This window comes from Gasterosteus aculeatus, chromosome 4, assembly GCF_964276395.1.
Source record: "Gasterosteus aculeatus chromosome 4, fGasAcu3.hap1.1, whole genome shotgun sequence".
NCBI classification, from domain to species: domain Eukaryota; kingdom Metazoa; phylum Chordata; class Actinopteri; order Perciformes; family Gasterosteidae; genus Gasterosteus; species Gasterosteus aculeatus.
This window is the reverse complement of record NC_135691.1, coordinates 2,369,646-2,389,607: the sequence shown is the minus strand read 5'-3', so window position 1 is coordinate 2,389,607 and position 19,962 is coordinate 2,369,646. Positions and strand designations below refer to the sequence as shown.

General features: G+C 44.6%; 1 protein-coding gene and 1 long non-coding RNA gene across 2 annotated transcripts; one reads left to right on the top strand and one right to left on the bottom strand.

Moving 5' to 3' along the window:
- The first annotated feature begins 590 nt into the window (after window positions 1-590).
- Window positions 591-5,837, top strand: gask1b (golgi associated kinase 1B). The gene is made up of 4 exons (XM_040175222.2): window positions 591-1,563; window positions 1,989-2,206; window positions 2,978-3,204; window positions 3,992-5,837. The coding sequence occupies exons 1-4, from the start codon at window positions 681-683 to the stop codon at window positions 4,191-4,193; spliced, it is 1,530 nt and encodes a 509-aa protein (XP_040031156.2). The 5' UTR covers window positions 591-680; the 3' UTR covers window positions 4,194-5,837.
- Window positions 5,662-7,551, bottom strand: LOC144406293 (uncharacterized). The gene is made up of 3 exons (XR_013467529.1): window positions 7,437-7,551; window positions 6,091-6,119; window positions 5,662-5,802 (listed from the first exon to the last, which is right to left on the bottom strand). It is a non-coding gene; the product is annotated as an uncharacterized LOC144406293 (long non-coding RNA).
- Window positions 7,552-19,962: the final 12,411 nt, after the last annotated feature.

Sequence of the window (19,962 nt, the reverse complement as noted above, 5' to 3'; positions counted from 1 at the left end):
GGCTCCTTTAAATAAATTATTTAGTATTTTTACACAATGAGACTGGATACTTCCTGCAGCTTTGCATGTCTAAAGACTAGTTAGCCTGACAGCGCTTATCTGTTTACACCATCGTTTATTTTTAGAAGCGTTGTTATTTGGGTCAGGAAATCCTGTAATGGAAACATCCATCCTTCACTTCCAGCACTCAAGAGGAAATATTAGTTTCCATCTTTTAACTGTTTCCTTTTCACATTTTGTAGTCCGCATTTAGAATAAAGTACCAGCAGATGTCGCCTGAAACGCGTTCATGCCCAAATATTCTGTGCACTTCAAATTTCAATAATGGCATAAAAGCTCTGTATTTTGATGTAAACAAACAATATCACCGTTACGTCAAATGTGCGTTAGACAATTATCCGCTTTTGTTAAGATTGTGATTATGTAAAAATGTGTTTATAGTAACTTGATTTGGTACTTTTTAATAACTTCCTTCATTTGTTATCGTTTTTAGGCTGATGCAAAAAACAACATGCCGTATATGTTGCCATTGATTGTACGGATAAGACATGAGAACAGCTTTCTGTCCATCCCCTAAACGCGCCCTCCCATCCAAAAGGAGTTCTGGGAGCTCCGCGCTCCTCCCAGGTTTGGGTTTCACTCAACAAAGACTGCCAACCATGAAAATAACATAAATTCTAATGGGGGAGTCTCTTTTTCACTGGCTGTTACTCCCTTGTGTGAGACTGAGCAGTAGCTTCCGGAGATGCGCTCTTTCCCACAGGACTTTGATCATCGCGAGCGCGTGCGCGCTTTATTTGTTGGTGGTGGTTTCACACCTCGGACACTCCGGGAAGCTCCGGCACGGAAGCACCGGGAGAGAGAAGTACCGGCACACCCGTGGATTGTATAATCTGGATGTTACAGCCTCTGAGGATTTTAAGATCGGAGCGAGTTTTGCGCTCCCGACACGCTCCAACGTGGTCTACATAACGCTGAAGTCCAAGCGCGTAAAACCGGCACACATCCGGGGTACAATCAGACCCAAACTGAGGAGAAAAGTGAGGAGGAATCAAGATGAACAATATGCTCATTTTACGCGGAGCAAACTCGGCCCTTTGGAGAGGGACCCAGGCCCAAATACGCGCCACTTTGCCTCCAACACCTCGCGGGGAGAAACCGGGGATGTGTTTCGCAAATCCTTGGAGGTAATTCATGCACCTCTCACGCACGCACAGGCAGACTCTCCCGTCAGCTCTATACGGATATACAGCCAGAAGGCGCCGCCCTGGCTCAGCGCACGGGACGTGGAGGCCATGCGCTTTCTGGCGGATGCCAAAGTTTTGCGCGTCAAAGAAGTTTCTCGCGGAGACTCTCCGTCACTTCTGGTCTTCGAGGGCGAGGGGAGCGTTTCAGGGAGCGACCTGAAACGGGTTGCACCGCGGAGCAGCGTGTGTGGAGGGGAGTGTGGAGTCATCAGCAGCCCCGTGGACACCACGCAGGTCTTTGCCTTCCATCTGGACAGGGTGCTCGGGTTCAACAGGACATTGCCAGCCGTGAGCAGACGGTTCGACTTCTTACATGGTACGTCCACACAGACACCAGGAGCGAGTGCCTTATCTGCTGACTGAAGCACAGAGATATCTGAGGAGAATAAATGTCACTTTCTAATGTCTTTAATGCATTTTGCAAATAAAGCCATTGAAATGTAGACTTGTATAAAAGGTGTTATTACCCTTGAGTCTCAATTCCAGGGACAAATTAAAAGAAACATCCTTTAAAAGAAGTGCTGGGGAGTCTGTGGTGAGAGAGAATGACCCTGAAGATCCAACAGCATGTGCTGGACGCTTGTCAGTAGTCTAAAATATGAGTCAGTAAAGAAATATGCAAAGCCAAACATATTTCCATGGCAGAAGTTTAAGGTGTTAAACTTCTTTCTTTCTACTGACGGATCATGAATTGCTCTGTAAGCTTTTCCTGGATGAAACAAGTCTATCTGCCCTCTGCAGACGGCCAGCCCTGTCCAGTGGGGTCGTGGGACGCATCCCTCCTCCCAGAAGGCCGTGCTGCCGGCCGGCCCACCGGGAGGTTAACGTGGGCCGAGTACCAGCGCTCCCTGAAGCAGAGATGCTGGCATAAAAACATCCGCCCAAAGTCGGACTCCGGCTGCCTCCCAGTTCATCACCTCGAGTGGAGCAAACTGGCTCTGTTCGACTTCCTGCTGCAGGTAACGGAGGCTGCTTCAAAATGAAAGACCGATTCATCAATTCAACACTTCAAAAGTACTTCAGCAACTTTCCTGTCCTTCTGTTTAACTTTGTGCAGTTGCTCCACAAATGCTTTTCTAAATAAATTTTGCAAACATTGTTTTTGGGCCAAACAGACAGTCTTGTTTCCTGTGTGGAAGACCCGGATCTCTCATCAGATTTTGGCTTTGATGAAATAAGAATTGTTTAAAGTCAAAATGGCCAAATTTTTATGTTCGAAATAAAAATGGTTTGCGGTGACTTTGTTGCTCACTCACCTAAACAAAACACATATATTTAAAGTCTTATAACAAGGGACACTGAGTTAGGGGGCTTACAGTGGTATTTGATTGACAGATGGGAGGCGTTTTAGCCAGTATTTAATGCCCCTGTGGACGCTCCTCAGCCGGAGTTAGTGAGTGGAATTTAATCCTGTCTTCCAAAGTCCCATCTGAAATCTATGAGTGACATCTTTTGCTTGTTTTTCCTCCTGAAACAGCCGCCAGTGAAGTGTTGTAGTGCGGAGAGAGTGCCGGAGGGGTTGAAGCCGTGCGGGATTGTGGGTTCCCAGTCCTTGTTGAGGAAGGAGGGGTAATAGATTAAGAAAAATCAGCGCTGCTGTCATCTCCCCCTGAGGGACGCTTAGAACTAAACAAATGAATAATAATCAGGCCAAAGACGCGCTGGAGAAAAAGCCTTCTGGATGTGTCACAGAGTTGCAGATATGAGACAATATGAACCTTCTCTTCCAGATTCACAACCGCCTGGATCCGAGCTGCTGTGGATTCAGGCCCAGGCGGGAGGACGTGTGCGTGCAGCTCGGCCATGGCGCCGAATGCGGGGACCAAAACCACATACAATTGACCACCATCATCCACAGGGGTCACGACCCCGGACACCTGGTCTTCACCGACAACAAGGGGTTCTTCGACCGCAACGAGGACAACCTGGACTTCAGGCTGCTGGAGGGAATCAAAGAGTAAGTACAACAAATCCAAATCCAGCTTCTAAAGCTGATTTTGATATCTGAAGGAATGTGTATTGAATCTCAGCAATGCTTGTTCAGCAACTTAGAAATGATGGTTTTGCACACACAGCATATTTTTTACAAATACGATGATGATCATCATGATCATTTTATGCTTTATAATCTTACAAAAGATTCAAATCTGTGGCTTCTACTGTGCCAAATAAAGCTATTAAGGCCTCAGATGTTTCAGCTGCTATAATTATTATTATTATTATTATGACGCTGCAAGATGAAAGGAATTCAATACCTGGTCTTTAGTTAGTTTTATCACCTTGAGTTTTATCAAAGTAAAAAAACAGCAGACTTGACATTTCAATCCTGGCAAATTCCAAACTGGCATCTACAACATGCCGAGTCACTGTTTACTGGAACTTCTGAGCAGCTTGAAAACCCAAACAAAAAGCACTCAGCAGCCTCGCCGTGGCTCTTCTCCAGACATCCAAGTGCTCGTCCCCACGCCCTCTATCTCCTGGTTTTTCATTTAAGACATACAATTTTAGACAGCAAGTACACCGAAGTTAATTCCCATCGTTCTCCATCTTTGCTCTGCGGGCTCAGTTACCTGCCACGTTCAGCATGCCGGTTCACCCCCTTTAGCTGTTATAGAAGCGCCACTTCGCCCATTTAGAATCGATCAAACTGTTTCTGCTCCCAGCGGAAAGTCGCCCTGCCTCGGAGACGTGCGCCTGAAACCGAGACTCCAGTTTGATTACTCTGGTTCTTCCCGACTCTCCAGACTCCCAGAGCCGGCCGTGTTGGTGCTGAAGAACAGGAGACTGAGGGAGAGGCTCCTCCAGTCTCTGTTCCTGGACCAGACGTACTGGGAGAGCCAAGGCGGCCGGCGGGGCGTCGACAAGCTCATCGATGTAATTGAGAGGCGAGCCAAGGTCCTCCTCACCTACATCGATGCTCATGGGATCAAAAGTGTGAATGAGTGACGAGAGTTCAAGTCGTCTCATTGACGCGACCTTGATCCTCTTACAGGACACCAGAGCTAAGTTCTCTTACGATTTATAAACGGCTCTGGAGGAAAAACAACTCATCAGCTATGAGTCAGTTCTTTTACATCAACTATCTCAAGAGCATGCCGACGTAATGCAAGTCAAGTAAAACTGGTTAAATTAACCAGATGATTGAATAATTATCTACCTTTTCTCTAAAGATTTGGTCTGAATGCTGATTAGCACATTGCTAATGAACAACTATAAATAGCTCACTATTCTTTCAAAACATCCTCAATTATGTTGATGATCACTGGATAATATAAAGCCAAATTTGTATTAACGGAAAAGTCAGTTGCATAAAAGTGACACTAGATAGAGACGCTAGGGTTTAAAACCATTGAGGCAAAAATATTTCTTCCCCTGGAAATATACTTCCATTGTTGTGTAGACAATGTGCTGCAGTTCGTACGTTCCTCCTCCTGAGGCCTTGTATTAAATGGAATGTGCTGCGGGAATGACAGGAAGCTTTTGATTAACGTCGCCTTCGTCGCCGCAACCCGGATCCAGTCTGCTCGCTCCGGGTCACATATTAACTGACTTTTCCATATTCATTTGATACAAGAAGTCTTCATGAAGTTTTCATCACTACTTATTATATTGAGTATTTCATCATGGAAACTGCTTTGCATTCTGTCTGTACTTTAAGTTAAGAACGTTAAGATGAGCCTGGTGGGCTTATTCTGTTTCATATGTGCTCTGACTCTTAATCTAATTCCCTAAAGCAGTCCCCATTTTCATGTGTTTATTCATTTTTTTTTATCTTCCTCTTCATCCGTCAAGTATTTCAGCTTTGATTTACCAATTTGAATGAAATTAGCACAATTTTTATTTGTTGATTGCCAATTTTGGCTTATAGTGACTTTTGGCTTGGCAACACTTATCAGTCCCTACGTTACTATAAATATACACAACACTTGGCGCTTAATATCTCTGAAATAACAAACCCAGCAACAAGTTAATTACATACAATACACAAGTCGACACAAAATGGATGAGCAGAGATGTTTTGTGGTATCATGTCTACTCAGTATCTGTCAGGTACACAAATAGTGTGTGCGTCCTTTATTGACCGTGTGTCTGGTTTGAATGGACATTATCGACATTGTCAGCCCAGAGGGGGAGCTTGGTATTTCCAATGTATCTCCATCTTTCTGAGTCTTTCTGAGTCAGCAGTCGTCTCACCTTTGTCACAAAGTTGGATTTGTGGAAATTATAAGAAGAACTGTTTCTCTTTTCCTCGTTACAGGGTCGGCATTTTCATTCTTGTGTCTCCGCTTTTCTTCTTCTTCTCCCTTCACGGCCTCACCTGACCCCAAGTTAAGTTTTACATTTTAGCTCTTTTTCCTTGTTTCTCACGGAGTGAATAAGTTGGGATCTTGGGGGAATAACTGGAGGAGAATAGTTTGGGGCCGTTGTTCTCAGCTGTTCCCAGCTGGCTGCTGCCTTGGTCGCAGACAGAGGAGCTCTTTGTTCTTGTAACCTCAGCTGAAAAATCATTTCTTTTTACCATGATGTCACTGCCTGCACTGACCTTCAACGAACTCTGAAACATAAAAATAAAAAAACAAGCAAACCATGCGCCTGTGACTTCATTTTTTATGGCATTTATAAACTGTGCCTTGACTTTGCTTTCTACATTGGCAGCCGGACAAAGTGCTTCACACATTATTAGCATCAGCTGATCTTAACTTCAGTACCCAGCGAACATTTAACAGAATGTCAGCAAAGTTTCAGGTAATTAGTCATCTTGTTCCGACAAAAAACGATTCATGAAAACAAGTTTGTGCACCTGGATTCCCCCGAGCCAACACACTGCCGACTATCAACTCACAAATACGAGAGAGAGACCGACGTTCTCACCTAAGGGGGAAGCACAGAAACAATAAGAAATCGTCCTCCGCTAAAATGTGTCACCTGTGTAAACACACCCAACCGCAAACATCCCTCTGCCAAGAGTCTGTAGGAGTGTTTCAACAACGCGCCACCTGGGTGGTCACCGCCGGGACGCCACGGAGCCACGTTGCACGGGAATGAAGAACCAGAGGGATTCGTCCTTGGTCCCCTGTGACACTGCTGGAGCGCAAGATGTCCCTGCGGTGACAGCGAGAGACGTTCGAGGCGCGTCTTGGAGGAGACATTGAGAGAATTTCAACTCGTCACAGGAAGTCGTGTCAAAGCTCGCTTCTTTCACTAAACGGCCACGTCTTCCGTAGACGAATGCAATAAAAAGTCGGATGGAATCAGGGTGCAGAATGAGTAATGTCTTTTTTGACGACTACCAGCGTCATGGAGGGACACTTTTTTGCAGGCGTGGCATGCTACCAGAATTTTGTAATCTTGTCCTCAAGCAAATTTGAGGGGAATTTAACTCAAACAACCTCTATTCTTAAAGAATATTTCGATTCAGGGCAAGATGGTTGTTTGTTTCACCTTTATTCCAAACAGCTGATTCTGACTCTGCGCTTTAAACGGAATTATCCCACCAAAAGATTAAAACTACAGCTCGAAGCCCTGAAGGCTTTCTGTCAGGTAAGAATCCCGCCATGTGAAACAGTGTCCCCAGAGGCAGCGTAAGGACACTTGGTAATCTTTAAAAGCTGATTTAACGAAAGCAGTGGGTTGAGAATAAATTCAACCCGAGAACTGACACAGTCGGATTCGATTTAGAGGATTTTCATTTTTAAACAGCATGAAAGTCTATGCTTTATGCGGAATGAGATGTATGTGAAGAGGTGAAGGTTAATGGCTCAAGGCTCCACTTTGACGGACCAAGATCAAGGCGAGTGAGCGGCTTCGCTTCGCACAGTGAGCTGTTTGATCACTTCCGACCACACCGACCTCAATATTTCCCAACTGTACTTACATTTAATCTGTCCGATTCCTGGAGGTCTCAATGGCCGTCAGTGGGGCCAACGGCTGTTAACCCCGAACAAGCAAACGCATTGGCTGAATTCATTGTGAAAGATGCGAATTAAAAGTTGTTTAATTAAAAAGTTGTTGCTTAAAAGTTTTCACTTTCTGGACGGAGGGATAATAAATAAAGTGGCAGGACAATATAAAAACCTTTAAAAGGCAGTGGGCTGCAGTCTCCTCACCTTCGGAGCACTGTTTCTCCAATAACAATAGTATTTCGTGATAATAGACCACGCCGTGTGCAGTCTCTCCTCAGGGATTTACCGATCACGGGGAGAGAAGAACCTCCTAAACCCAAGTTGAGTCGTCCAAAGCCGCCGCCGCGCCGCATTAAAGGGATGAGAGCTCAAGCCAAAAAGCCGCGCGACGCGTCTCCACGGGCTGGCATCTCAAACACATGTTTGAAGGAGATATACGAGGCAATCAAACAGTTTGGGGCCCGATTCTATATTTAGAGAGGCGAGAGGTGTGGCATGTGAGCCACGCGGCAGGCTGTGAACGAGAGCCTTTCAGGGTGACTGATGGAATGATTACAGGCCGGAGCCGACGTGCCACATGACGGGAACATTTCTCCTTTTTTTCCCAGTACAACCTGATTAAGAGAGAAACACAATCACGTACAATCGTAATCACACGCGTGTCGTTGCGGTGCAGAGAAAATGAGCACAGATGAGGACCAAGAAGAGGGGGGGACAAAAAAACACATTACGTGGTAAATGTCACACCTTGCGGCACACTCCTTTATTTAGCCGACACGAGCGCGTGCAGCCGGCGGCCGGAGGTGTGGACGGCCTGAAGAGAGGAGACGACTAACATTCCTCAGCGTCTCCATTCCTGACTCGTCTATCTGAGGTCTGAACAGTCCCAGCAGCAGTGCTTTGAACTTGGCTCAGCCTCTCGTGAGCTATAGAAAGATCTGAAGTGGTGGAGGAGGCCTTTGCGGCGTATTCCTCGCCAGGCAGGGGAAATAAACGTGTGCCACTGCAGGGAGTATCAGAGATTACATCCTGCTCTCTGACTTTTTGAACAACGACACGCTGACTCGGCCCACGTGAACATCCTGCTCGTATAACAATACACAGCGGGCGGGAATCTAAATGTGTGTCAATGGCAGCGACATCTTAATCATGTTTGTTACCACGCTGATAATTTCCTTTTTAGAGGTCTGTTGTGATCACTGCTACCTCCCCCTCAATGAGTACATCTTTGCTTGTGCAAACAGAGTGTGCATCACGTTCAATCTGGATATAACATCTGCAATAGTTTTCAATCAGCTGATATTTATTTTTCATTTTTCTAATATTTGCATGTACGCAGAACTACGCAGTAAAGTCCTGCTGTGCACAGATGAGAAGCTTTGTGCATGCAGACTGTGTTGGTTCTGCAAACAACAACGACTCGACTGCTTTGAAAGGAAACGATGAATGAGATGCCTGATCACACTTGGTGGTGGAGATGCAAATCAACAGGAGTTGACACTTTATTTCTCAGTTCGGGCTCTTTTCGAGGGAGTGAATCAAGACTGGCCTGAGAAGAAGGTATCAAACATCATTACATCTCTGGCCCTCTGTGACGTTGGGACCTCCAACTCGAGCTGGAAATTAAAACCTTATTATTTTGTTTGTTTTGTTTTTCAGGAACCACATGTGCTTCACGGAGCAGATGAATTCTTTTGATAATTTGATGGAATACATTTTCCGCCGCAATGTCTGGCTTCCTATTTTAATCTTCCGCTTCATATGAGTCTTCTGATGGGCTTCTGATGGGCTTCCCCTCTTCATCCCTTGTGAGGAAAAGAGAGGAACGAATGCGTCACCACTGTGGCGAAGAAGGCAACACTCCAAACTGAATCTCACCCGTTCCTGCAGGAATCCAAACAGGAAGGGCCCGGCTCCGGCTGGGCCGCCACGCAGAGGAAATGACTGGGATCAGAGATCAAAAGAGTGGACTCACAAACAGCGGCTGACGGAAAGTTACTGTGAAAGGACAATTTTTACTGTTTCAATACCTTCGTACCTTTCCGATGTCGGTAATTAGTTTATTTTGGCCTCACAGCGCATGTCCTCGTATGGCCTCTGAGGCCCCCGTGACACCAGACTCTAAGGTGTCCCAAAGCAGCTGTTAGCTAATGTGCTCCCAGATGCTGCCAGAACTGAGGTTCCACACAAGTGTTAAAATCATTGAGGCAAGGCAATTTTATTTGTACAGCACGTTTAAGCAACAAGGCAATTCAAACTGATGTGATCCACTTTCCTGGTAGTGAGGACTCCAGCTGCAGCGTTCTGCATCAGCTGTAGCTCCTTTTCACACAGACACGTAAACACACCATCACAGTAGAGAGTCCACTGAAGATAAATGCATGGAAACGTTTTCACAAACCTCCTCTGCTCCTTGATGTATTCTTCAGGTGATAGGAGGCAGATTCTGTGACTGTCTTGATGTGATTGTACAGGTTGAGGTCCGGATTCATCAGTGATTGAAGCTCAGTGCCGACTTTCAATCGTTCATCCTTGTTTCCAAAAACAATTACTTCTGCTTTTTCTTTGTTTAATTGAAAACAGTTTTGGCACATCCAGTTGTTCATTTGTTCAATTCTTTTAAACAGTTTTTAATTAAACATAAACTTGACACACACCATATTACTTCTGATGTTTTTTTTTTAAATATTTTTTACGAGGAATACTGTTAATATGGTGATGATTTAGTTAGTGTATTAGTCTTACTTTATGGTGGTTGTATTTTTTACAAATTCAAGATGTCATATTATGAACTTGTCAAAGTCGATTCAGGAGCAGAGAATGTTTGCAGCTCTGGAGTTCTGAGCTGTCGGGTCATTAAAAAAAATAAAAAATACTCTTCCGCCCTCTAGTGGCTCCTTCATAAAAGCACAATGAGAAACAAGTTTGGGTAACATCAGATAATGTTGGAATTATTATTTAATACAATTTATTTGATTTGAAACACATTTGCTGGGCCTGTGGCGTGATGTGCAAATAAAGAGCTTTTATGGATTTACGCACATCTCCAAAAAGTGTTTTTCAATAGCAGTATTAGTTATTTTGGAAGGAAAAGGCCAAAGCCAGTTTTTTTAAGTAATGTTACTCAATCACAGAATGAATATAAATATTGAGATACATACGTATTATGGACATATTATGGACAAAATATCCTCAAACACTAATGATGTTATTAACATTTTTAACTTAATTTCTTTCATATTGGAGCAGAAATCAAACATTTGTGATTAATTGAAATGTATTGGACGTGCGTGCCAATGCAAAGGATCGTTGTACCGTACATGGATGAGAACGGGATCACAGACAAGAGATCAGGCCGTCGCTATGTGTGCTGTACTCTGTGCACACGAAGGGGGAGCAGCAGCTTTACAAATGAAGGGTGCGCTTACAGTTTGGACACATCCAGCCACTCTTCACTCTTATTTGCGGTTACCAGGGCGATGGAAACCTTTTTCACACCTGTTGGATTTCTCACAAACAGTTGTTACATCATTTTGTTATTATAAATTTGTCTGGCGGCTCTGGTAAATTAAGCTTTTCTGAGGCCTCGATCACTGCACATTTTGTGACAGAACAATGACCTAATAATCATATACTATGTAAGTATCATATCTTCTAGAAATAGAATGTTGATGACGAGAGCGTCAAGAACACAGACAGTGAAGATGCATTAGACGGGGAAGTGATGATCAAAAGAATATATGATCAATTAATATTAACATTTGCTTTAAAACCGGGCTCTCATACCCTGAATATTGTATATTGCTACATGATGCATTGCTTATGGTATTAGACTCGCATTAAAAGAGCATTTCCCTCATTCTTCTCAATAATATAACCCCTATAACCCCTAATATAACCCCTTTTGCTGTACATTGAGCGGATGAGCTGCTGAAATGTTGAAATCACTGCCGTGCGTTCTCCATCAGGTCCGACTATCTGCACCAAATCAACTCTACGGTGGAGTGTTTCTTGGACCGGATCGTTTCCATAGCAACCACCTGGATGTGGGAAGTCACGTGCAGGACACTGATGCACATGCTCACTCTGAACTCCCCTCACATCTCACGCAAAATATGATCGGTATCCTCAAGGTTTGTCTCTCGGGGGGACGTCTGAGCGTCCCAAAGCGAATCCAGTGAATTCATGTCTGTGCATTGTGGATAATACAAACTGTGCAAGATGGTTGAAGAAGTAATAGTGGGTGAAAACAAGGATGTGAGTAATCAAACTGACCTCCCAAATCATATTAAATATATAAAGAGGCAATATCTATGTAAGGTGTTACTCATGTTATCACTTTGTTTCATGGTCATTTTCTCTCCAAACTCTCCAAAATATATATATTTTTTGATTGGAATAAATAAATGTATTTACAGAGATGTAAATGAAAAAGTAGATGCATTTGCGTAAACACATAAAAATTCTGTCTTTGCATCCGAAAAAGAACAAAACACACCTCAGAGAATGTTCATCAGGCGACTGTATCTCACTGTATTAAAATCCAACCTTGACGGGGGTGGATGCTTTCCTTCAAAAATGTCCCGATGATTTTAGGTGATTGACGCATCGCTGGAACTAAGGGAGCAAACACCGTCTTCTTCCTGCACATCTAAACAAAGACACTATGTGCTACAAAATGCATCATTTACAGCCACAGAGTGTCTTCTCTCTCGTCCCTGTGTTCATGGAGGCCTTCTGACATGAAGCCTTCTCCTCTGGGAGATGAGAAACTAGAAATACTTCGACCTCCTTGTGTCAAACCCCTCTCGCCTCGTAGGGCGAAGCCCTCTGGAGGCCCAGCTGACAGTGACAAACTGTCAACGGCTCAACGCTCCGCCTCACATCTCAAACCTTTTCTCTGAAAACCAGCGTGGGGGGAAGGGGGGGGGGGGAGAGGTCGGAGGTCGACTGAGACAAAATAACTTTCAGCCCTCCAAGGACTTTTTACATGAAGACCGATGGGCCGATAGCACGGGCATGTAGCAGGTACACCGGCTCCCTGACCGTCCAAATCAATTCAAATTGAGCTGAAAGTACGTCTTTGGAATAAAATACGAACAATATTTCAAATGAATAAATACCTGCTGCATTTCACCTAAGCTCTCTGCTCATATGCAGAGTGAAGATGGTGAAGACAGTAATCTGTATGGTCGCATCGCTCTCATTAGCATTTACCCCCAAGCGCCGCCGTTCCTAGGCAACAGCATCATTAGCAGGATGGCGTGCGTGCTTTTGGAACAACATTTGCAGTGTGTGCGACTCAGTGATGTCTTTATTCTGCAAGTTTGGACTTTTTTAGAACTTTTCAAGCGGACGAGGATCCATTTCACAATAAATTCTCTTCTGCGGACTTTGAGGATGTTTTAGGTGCTTTTCTTTAGCAGCATGAGTTCAAGGTGTGAGCTAATGAGACAGATAATGAGACAGGACACCAGTTGGCAGAGCGCCTTCCCCACTTTACACAGACGGTTTGACATGAATGTCTCATTGCAGGAACAGAAGGAAAACGCTGAATGTACATCACGAATGGCAGTTTTGATCTTAGGGAAACTAATTGCTTGGTATTTGGTTTGAGATGTGTCAAAATGACCCGCTTGCCGATTTAAACAGCACAGAAGCATGTTTATGCCGCTGCCTCAAAGGATATTTAGTCCCTGAGCAGACACTGGAGGACAGGATGATGCCAGAACAGATACTTGTGTCCTTATTGAATGGTTTGAATGATTTAATTTATTTCCAAGTTAAAATTTTCTCTTCATTAAATATGTACTTTCATCAAAAACAAAATAGTGTTTTCAGTTGAATTTTAGCCCTTTTCATTTTTAGTATAAAAGGACTGTTTACATGATGATTGTGTGTGAGATGCCCCCCCGAGAGGACACTTTGAAAGCACTTGAGGTGACAGCAGAGAAGCAGGGGTGTCAACATTACTGCATTTTAGTTCATTCATAGAGGGACACAATGTCCATTTTAACAATGACAGTAGTGAAGTGGGATTCATCGTGTTCCTGCTGTATTCCACGTGACAGACATTAACGGGGTAATTAAGACACTACAGATTGCATGGACTCCGAGAGAAACGGGTCCCGCGAGCGTTGGTAATTTAACTTGTCTATCAAAGCGCTTTCATCACCTCCTTCTCACCAACATCCCGCCTCTCCTCTGAGGGAAGGACGATGATGAATGAGATGAAATAACATTTGGACACCGCAAAGTCCTCTCTCCTCCTCTGGGGACTGGAGGGAATATTAACAGAGATGGATAGAGTGAGAATAAGGAGAATTATGATACTGTGTATATCATTATGTGTATGTATATATATATATATATATATATATATATATATATATATATATATATATATATATATACATATACATAAGGGATAGTGACCACAGGGGCAGAATATGCAACATACAATGACTCATAATTATTCTTTTTTTAACCTCTTCAACCTTTCAAAGAGTAGTTTCTCTTCTCGTTCTTGCTCAAACTTTCATGAGAAGATTCATATCACTCTCATATTTTCAGTACAATATTAGAACATTGCCATTGTTCGGTTAGCTTAGTATGAGAAGCTATAAGCAGGCGGAAATTACAAGCCTGACATGTCCAAAGTCAGACCTGCTTAACATGCAAAGCTCAGTAATCAACATCTTTGGTTGTTGTACGGCAAGACAAGACGGTAACAAACAACATGTGTTCGTTTTTTGAGGTGCTAATCAAACTGTTTCTCCTTTATTTTCTGTCTTTGTTCAAAGCTAACTAGCTTCTAACTCTAGGCCAAATATACCAAATACGTATAAATTGTGTTGAAATGATGGAGTGAAGTAGATATTAGACGTTATGTCTCAGATTATAAATCCTTGTGTTCAACAGTAAATAACAAAAATAGAGAAAGGAAGAAAATCAAGAAAGAAAGACAAAGACGAGTAAAGACAGAAACGAGACACGAGAGAAGAGAGGCAGCAGTGAGAAAGACATAGATGTCCCGTCTTCGGGGATCGGACTCGACACGGGGCAGCGCTGCATCCTTGGATTTCTGGGGAAAACATCCATCAAGCAGCGGTCAGGATGAGACGCTGCCTCCCACCTGCAGCCCAGCAAACACGACATCGTGTTTCATTCACATGCTGCACATCTTCTGACATTCACAACGTACGCAGGTGTTGTGGGTTTGTTGTTTTCATTTCTGTATTATATGCTAATACCTCGCCCACAATAAATGAACGGGAATCCCGTGTGATCTCACGTGAATAATACGTTTTGTAAGTATTTGTTTATACTACTTGATCCATTAGAACATGTTAAAGGACAAACACAAAGTGTGGTCCTGTAGAGCTTCTCCACTGCTCCCCAGCAGGTGGCCTGCAGTTATAAGAAACAATGTCGATATAATACAACCAGAAATTCTAATATGATGAAATATATTGGTATACGACACTTATGCACTGAACATTGTGACTGAGAATACATGAGAAAGTATTGTTTGTGAACAAAGTCAACTCTTTTGATTTATTTTAGATAAAAAAATATAAAAATGTGGTGCACTAATTAAACCTTAATCATTAGCTTTCCATGCAAATTATTAACATAAACATGTTAAAACAAAGCGTTGGAACATTTCCGGCTTTATTGTTCCTCTGTCTGCAATTTCATCGATGCTCCTTTACTGCATCACATCATCAGTTAAACGTTGGGGGGGGGGGGGGTCCAGACATTATGAGTCATCTCTCTGCTGAGGAACAGTTTGTGCTGCATGAAACACACCGTGTCAAGCACCAGCTGTTGATGCATTAAATATCACCCACTCAAGAAGCCTACGTAGAATGTGTGTGAAAGGGTCTGACAGAAAAGACTGAGAGAGGACGGACAGGAGGACAAACGCACCGTCTGAGATGAAAAGAAACCACAAAGAGAGACCCCCACCAATGGGTTTGAGGGACTAAGGAGGTGGGTGCAGATCGCAGGGTGAGCAGTGCACGAGAGGAGGAATATTCACACACACACACACAGAGAGAAAACTTCAAAGACAAAGACACCATTAAAGGGAAATATGTAAAACGAAATGATAGAGAGGCAAAAGGAAAAAGGATTCAGTCATGACGGATAACCTCGAGTCCACCAGGTCGTGCTGTTGCACTGCACTCAGTCTTGAACATGTGTGACAGGGATGAAGAGTAGGAGCAGGAGGAGGAGGAGGAGGAGGAAGAGCAGGAGCAGGAGGGGGAGGAGGAGGAGGAAGAGCAGGAGCAGGAGTGGGAGGAGGAGGAAGAAGAGCAGGAGCAGGAGGAGGAAGAGGAGGAGCAGGAGTAGGAGGAGGAGGAGGAGGAAGAGCAGGAGCAGGAGTGGGAGGAGGAGGAGGAAGAGCAGGAGCAGGAGGAGGAAGAGTAGGAGGAGGAGGAAGAGAAATAGGAAAAGGAAGAGGAGGAGGAGCAGGAGGAGGAAGAGGAGGAGCAGGAGTAGGAGGAGGAGGAGGAGGAAGAGGAAGAGCAGGAGCAGCAGGAGGAGGAGGAAGAGCAGCAGCAGGAGGAGGAAGAGCAGGAGCAGCAGGAGGAGGAAGAGCAGGAGCAGGAGCAGGAGGAGCAGGAGCAGGAGGAGGAGGAAGAGAAATAGGAAAAGGAAGAGGAGCAGGAGGAGGAAGAGGAGGAGCAGGAGTAGGAGGAGGAGGAAGAGGAAGAGCAGGAGCAGCAGGAGGAGGAGGAAGAGCAGGAGGGGGAGGAGGAGCAGGAGGAGGAGGAAGAGCAGGATCAGGAGGAGGAAGAGCAGGAGCAGCAGGAGGAGGAAGAGCAGGAGCAGGAGCAGGAGGAGCAGGAGCAGGAGGAGGAGGAAGAGAAATAGGAAAAGGAAGAGGAGCAGGAGGAGGAAGAGGAGGAGCAGGAGTAGGAGGAGGAGGAAGAGGAAGAGCAGGAGCAGCAGGAGGAGGAGGAAGAGCAGGAGGGGGAGGAGGAGCAGGAGGAGGAGGAAGAGCAGGATCAGGAGGAGGAAGAGCAGGAGCAGGAGGGGGAGGAGGAGCAGGAGGGGGAGGAGGAGGAGGGGGAGTCCAGTCTTCACAGCCAGAGACTGTGAAGGGAACACATGCGAGAGTGGAGGTTACAGGACACGGCTGCAATTAAAAGCAGACTCCCTCCAGCTGAAGGCAGCAATAGATGTGATTCAACAGGTCGCGGGAACAATGTGTTCACACGTGTGCCGACAAATCAGTGGGTGCACGGAGGAGAATGATTGCATATTTTGTGGATTTAGGAGGGCACTTTAATTGCACGCAGCCGTCCTGACATGAACTCAACGCGCACTGAAATAGATTTCTAGCATGTTTAAAAACGCAATCCCCCCCGGGGAGGGGTGATGGTGGGATGCCACATGATAATGTGCTTTTTAAACAGCTGTGGATTCCATCAAAGTTTAATTTGTCCAAGAGAAAAACGCTTCTAGTTTGACAAGTTTATGATTTAAGTAATGAAAATAAATCATTGAATTCAAATAAAAGGGATTTTTGGTGAATATAAAACATGTCCAGGAACCATCCAGGCCCGTAAATTCTTATTTCTAAAAGAACACAGTCCTCCACCCTCTAATACCCTCACAACAAAGTGTAGACGGAACGCTTTTTGTGATTCAGTAATGTGTCCATTTTTATGGTTAGTGATTTTCATTTCTTACTCCCCCAGCCACATTCCTAATGCAGCAATAGTCCATTTTTCCATCTAACGGAGACAAGAAATGCTGATGGTTTTTGCTGCCAGTCCCCGAGAACTGAAAGTGAAAAAAAACGTATTTTCTTATTAATTGTTTGCATTTGATATTTGACAGTCGTAGCGGAGACAGTCCATCAGAAAGCAGGCATGAGCTCTCAAACTGCAACCCTCGCTCTCCTTTCTTCCCTCCCCTTCTAGCACCTTCTCGGCTGAAGTGCATTGTGGGGGACGTAGGATACCAGCTGACGAGGCAGGTTGAGTTCAGGGGTTTTGTATGCAACATGTATTTGCGTTACACAGGTAATTAAAACCAGTAATGACCAGATAAACGAGTGTCTCTAAGGAACTATTCTGGCTGCTTGCACAACCGCAGCAACCACGCTGAGCCAACAGCGAGACAGGACACACACACACACACACACACTCCTGCATTCGGACAGCTGTACTCGCTGCCATCCCATAATTTAACCCCGGCTGCACACTGGGAGACCCACGGCTCAGGATGAAGACGCGGTGGATCGGGTTACACAGGGGCTGCACAGGCGTGGTCTCTGGGGACAGTGAGCTGATGCAATGGACTCCTCCTGTCACTCTCCTGCTCCCACACACACACACACACACACACACACATGCACTCACTACCTTGGGGTCAGCGAGTGGACAGGCGCAGCAATAGATGCCTTACTCAAGCATGACGTTGATTCAATTACCTCCCTCTGTTACGCACTCCCTCCCACAAGACACGTCACCCCCCAGAGAGAAGTTGTTGGACTGAATGTCTTCCACGTTCCAAATACTGATGTTCCGCGTTCTCGTTAGAGGAGACCGAAGAGGTAAAAGAGGCTCGTCGGGATGGTTAGAACACGGCTAGAACACGGGTTTCTCCTGTGTTCTAGCCGCCTGATGAATTTACCGAGGCTTTATGAGGGAACCATGCCTGATTAAAAGTGATTCATTTAACAAGTCCCTTTTTACCGGAGGCCTTTAATGCGGTGCCATTAGGCTCCGCCACCCACTCTGCCCCTTGTAAATAGTCAATGTCCCGGCTCTCCTGCTCTTCATCATCCTTTAAAATATATCTTCCCACTATATAAAGGCTCTCTTCACCCTCATGACCTTCAATGGCTCGTTTGGCTCATTGGAATACGCTTTTTCTTTCTTTCTTTCTGGAGTCTCGAAACCACATTTCTCACCTTTGTTTTCGTGTAATACTTCAAATACAAAAAGGAATATCTGTTCTTGAATGAATCTACATCACAGCCACTTTTCCCTCGTTACTTTCTGGAGTTTATAAGAAACTGACTCAGGATAGTATTTTTGTTAAAGCTCGTTCCACACGCCGATGCTCGCCGACAGTTTCAGGAAACGCTCAAAGCCAAGAACGTAAGAAAGTCCCAGCGACAGCATCATGACGGCTGCCAGTGATGCCCAGTCAAAGATCGCAGTTCCACTTTGCCCCGGCAATTCCAAGTTGAATATGGGCCCACTGAGGAACTCCTGGCAGGTGTGCACAGCGGATGAGCGGCGTCTTAATGTTTAACACACACACACACTCATGGACCCATTCATTGTCTGCACCGCAGCTCAAACAGAAGATGATAATGGCAATGGCAGTGAAAAGAGGAACCGACGCTTGAACCAAAGCCAGTTCCATAAAAAGATGAACATGGCTGAGCGTGACCTGAGAGTTGCTTTTTGAGTCACAAAGGTCTCTTCTTCTTCTCTCTTTTAAATGCAACAATTGGAGACGGTGGCAGAATATGAGTGGAACGCACGGCCGCATACTGGATGGAACAGCTTTAAAGGTCAGTTTGGATCAGCAGCTTTGTGGCCTTTTTGTTTAATGGCAACCAGACCGAGTGCAGGGCGCCGCATCAAAGATGCAGAGATGCTGTTTCTTGACCAACGTAGATTTAACAGAAACATTTAGACTGTCCCGTCCCCAAGTGGGAATTCCACTCCACATAACCGGACATATCAGACGTTACACGTTCAAAAGCAGTGAGATCATTTCACACATTAACCTTAAGTAACACCGATACTTAAAGGACTTCCTACGATATGCATCATGGGACTACAAGCACTACACTACAATCCCCCAACCCATGACGGACGCTCAAAGCCCGTCCGCCGGTCCGGCCTCCAACATCTCCACGTTCAGAGCCGTGCGCATGCAGCCTGGAAGGGAGGCGTTGTTGCGGAACAATGCACCTGTGTGGGAAGCGGGACAGTTGGACGCATTTGATAGAAGTGTGTTTGCAGTGATGTGAGCAAAACTGTACAAATATTGGTTTTATTTTTTAAGACCTGGTTGAAGGATATAAAGTCCCGTCCAAGATGATGGAGGAAACAAGTAGAAAATAAGTTTAGCAAAATATTACACTCAAACTTAGGGAACAAAGAAAAGAAGATTTAAAAAATGCAGTCCTACAGCCCGCTACAATTCTCCAGCTTTCACATAAAACCCCCGAAAGACACAAGTCAAGTTGACAATTTAAAATCAGCCTGTGGGATAAGACATTCACATATTTAATTCCTCTCTAATTAATTCCATTTATATTGTCTTATATTGTGGTGAAAAGCAGTGTTTTCAAATTCACTATTTAACCAAAATATGACCGGTTTAAAACAGGCCTAAGATTGAAGTCTTTTAAACAGACGACGAGGGATATACTGAGGCCGTTTGTTATGCAACCTTCATGAAAAGAAAAAAAGCTCTTTTATTGTTGTTATAGCTCATGTCTTCATACAGTACGCACTGATACGGGTATTGTACTCCGTAAAGCAACAATAAAGTCAAGCTGCAAAAGGTCGTCTTAAGGTAACAGACAAGGACAAAAGAGGACATTGTGCACAAATAACACATAAAAACGTTCCTCCTCTGCTGGAATCCCTGTTTACAGAATCCCGCTAGATGCTGAAGGGTTACACCCTCTCTTCCTCTACTTGAAAGGGCCCAATCTGTCACTATATAGTCACTATCCATGCACAAATCGTTGTTCGCCACCACGATTTTTTTGTCGCAAAACTTTCGTAACTTGCTACGGCACTTCCAGGGTTATACTTTAAATA

Bases quoted from the DNA above. Each gene is read 5' to 3' on its own strand.
- gask1b (XM_040175222.2), top strand. From the start codon at position 681: ATGGGGGAGTCTCTTTTTCACTGGCTGTTACTCCCTTGTGTGAGACTG. The intron at 1,564-1,988 runs GTACGTCCACAC...TGCCCTCTGCAG, and splicing joins ACGGTTCGACTTCTTACATG to ACGGCCAGCCCTGTCCAGTG. The intron at 2,207-2,977 runs GTAACGGAGGCT...CTTCTCTTCCAG, and splicing joins TGTTCGACTTCCTGCTGCAG to ATTCACAACCGCCTGGATCC.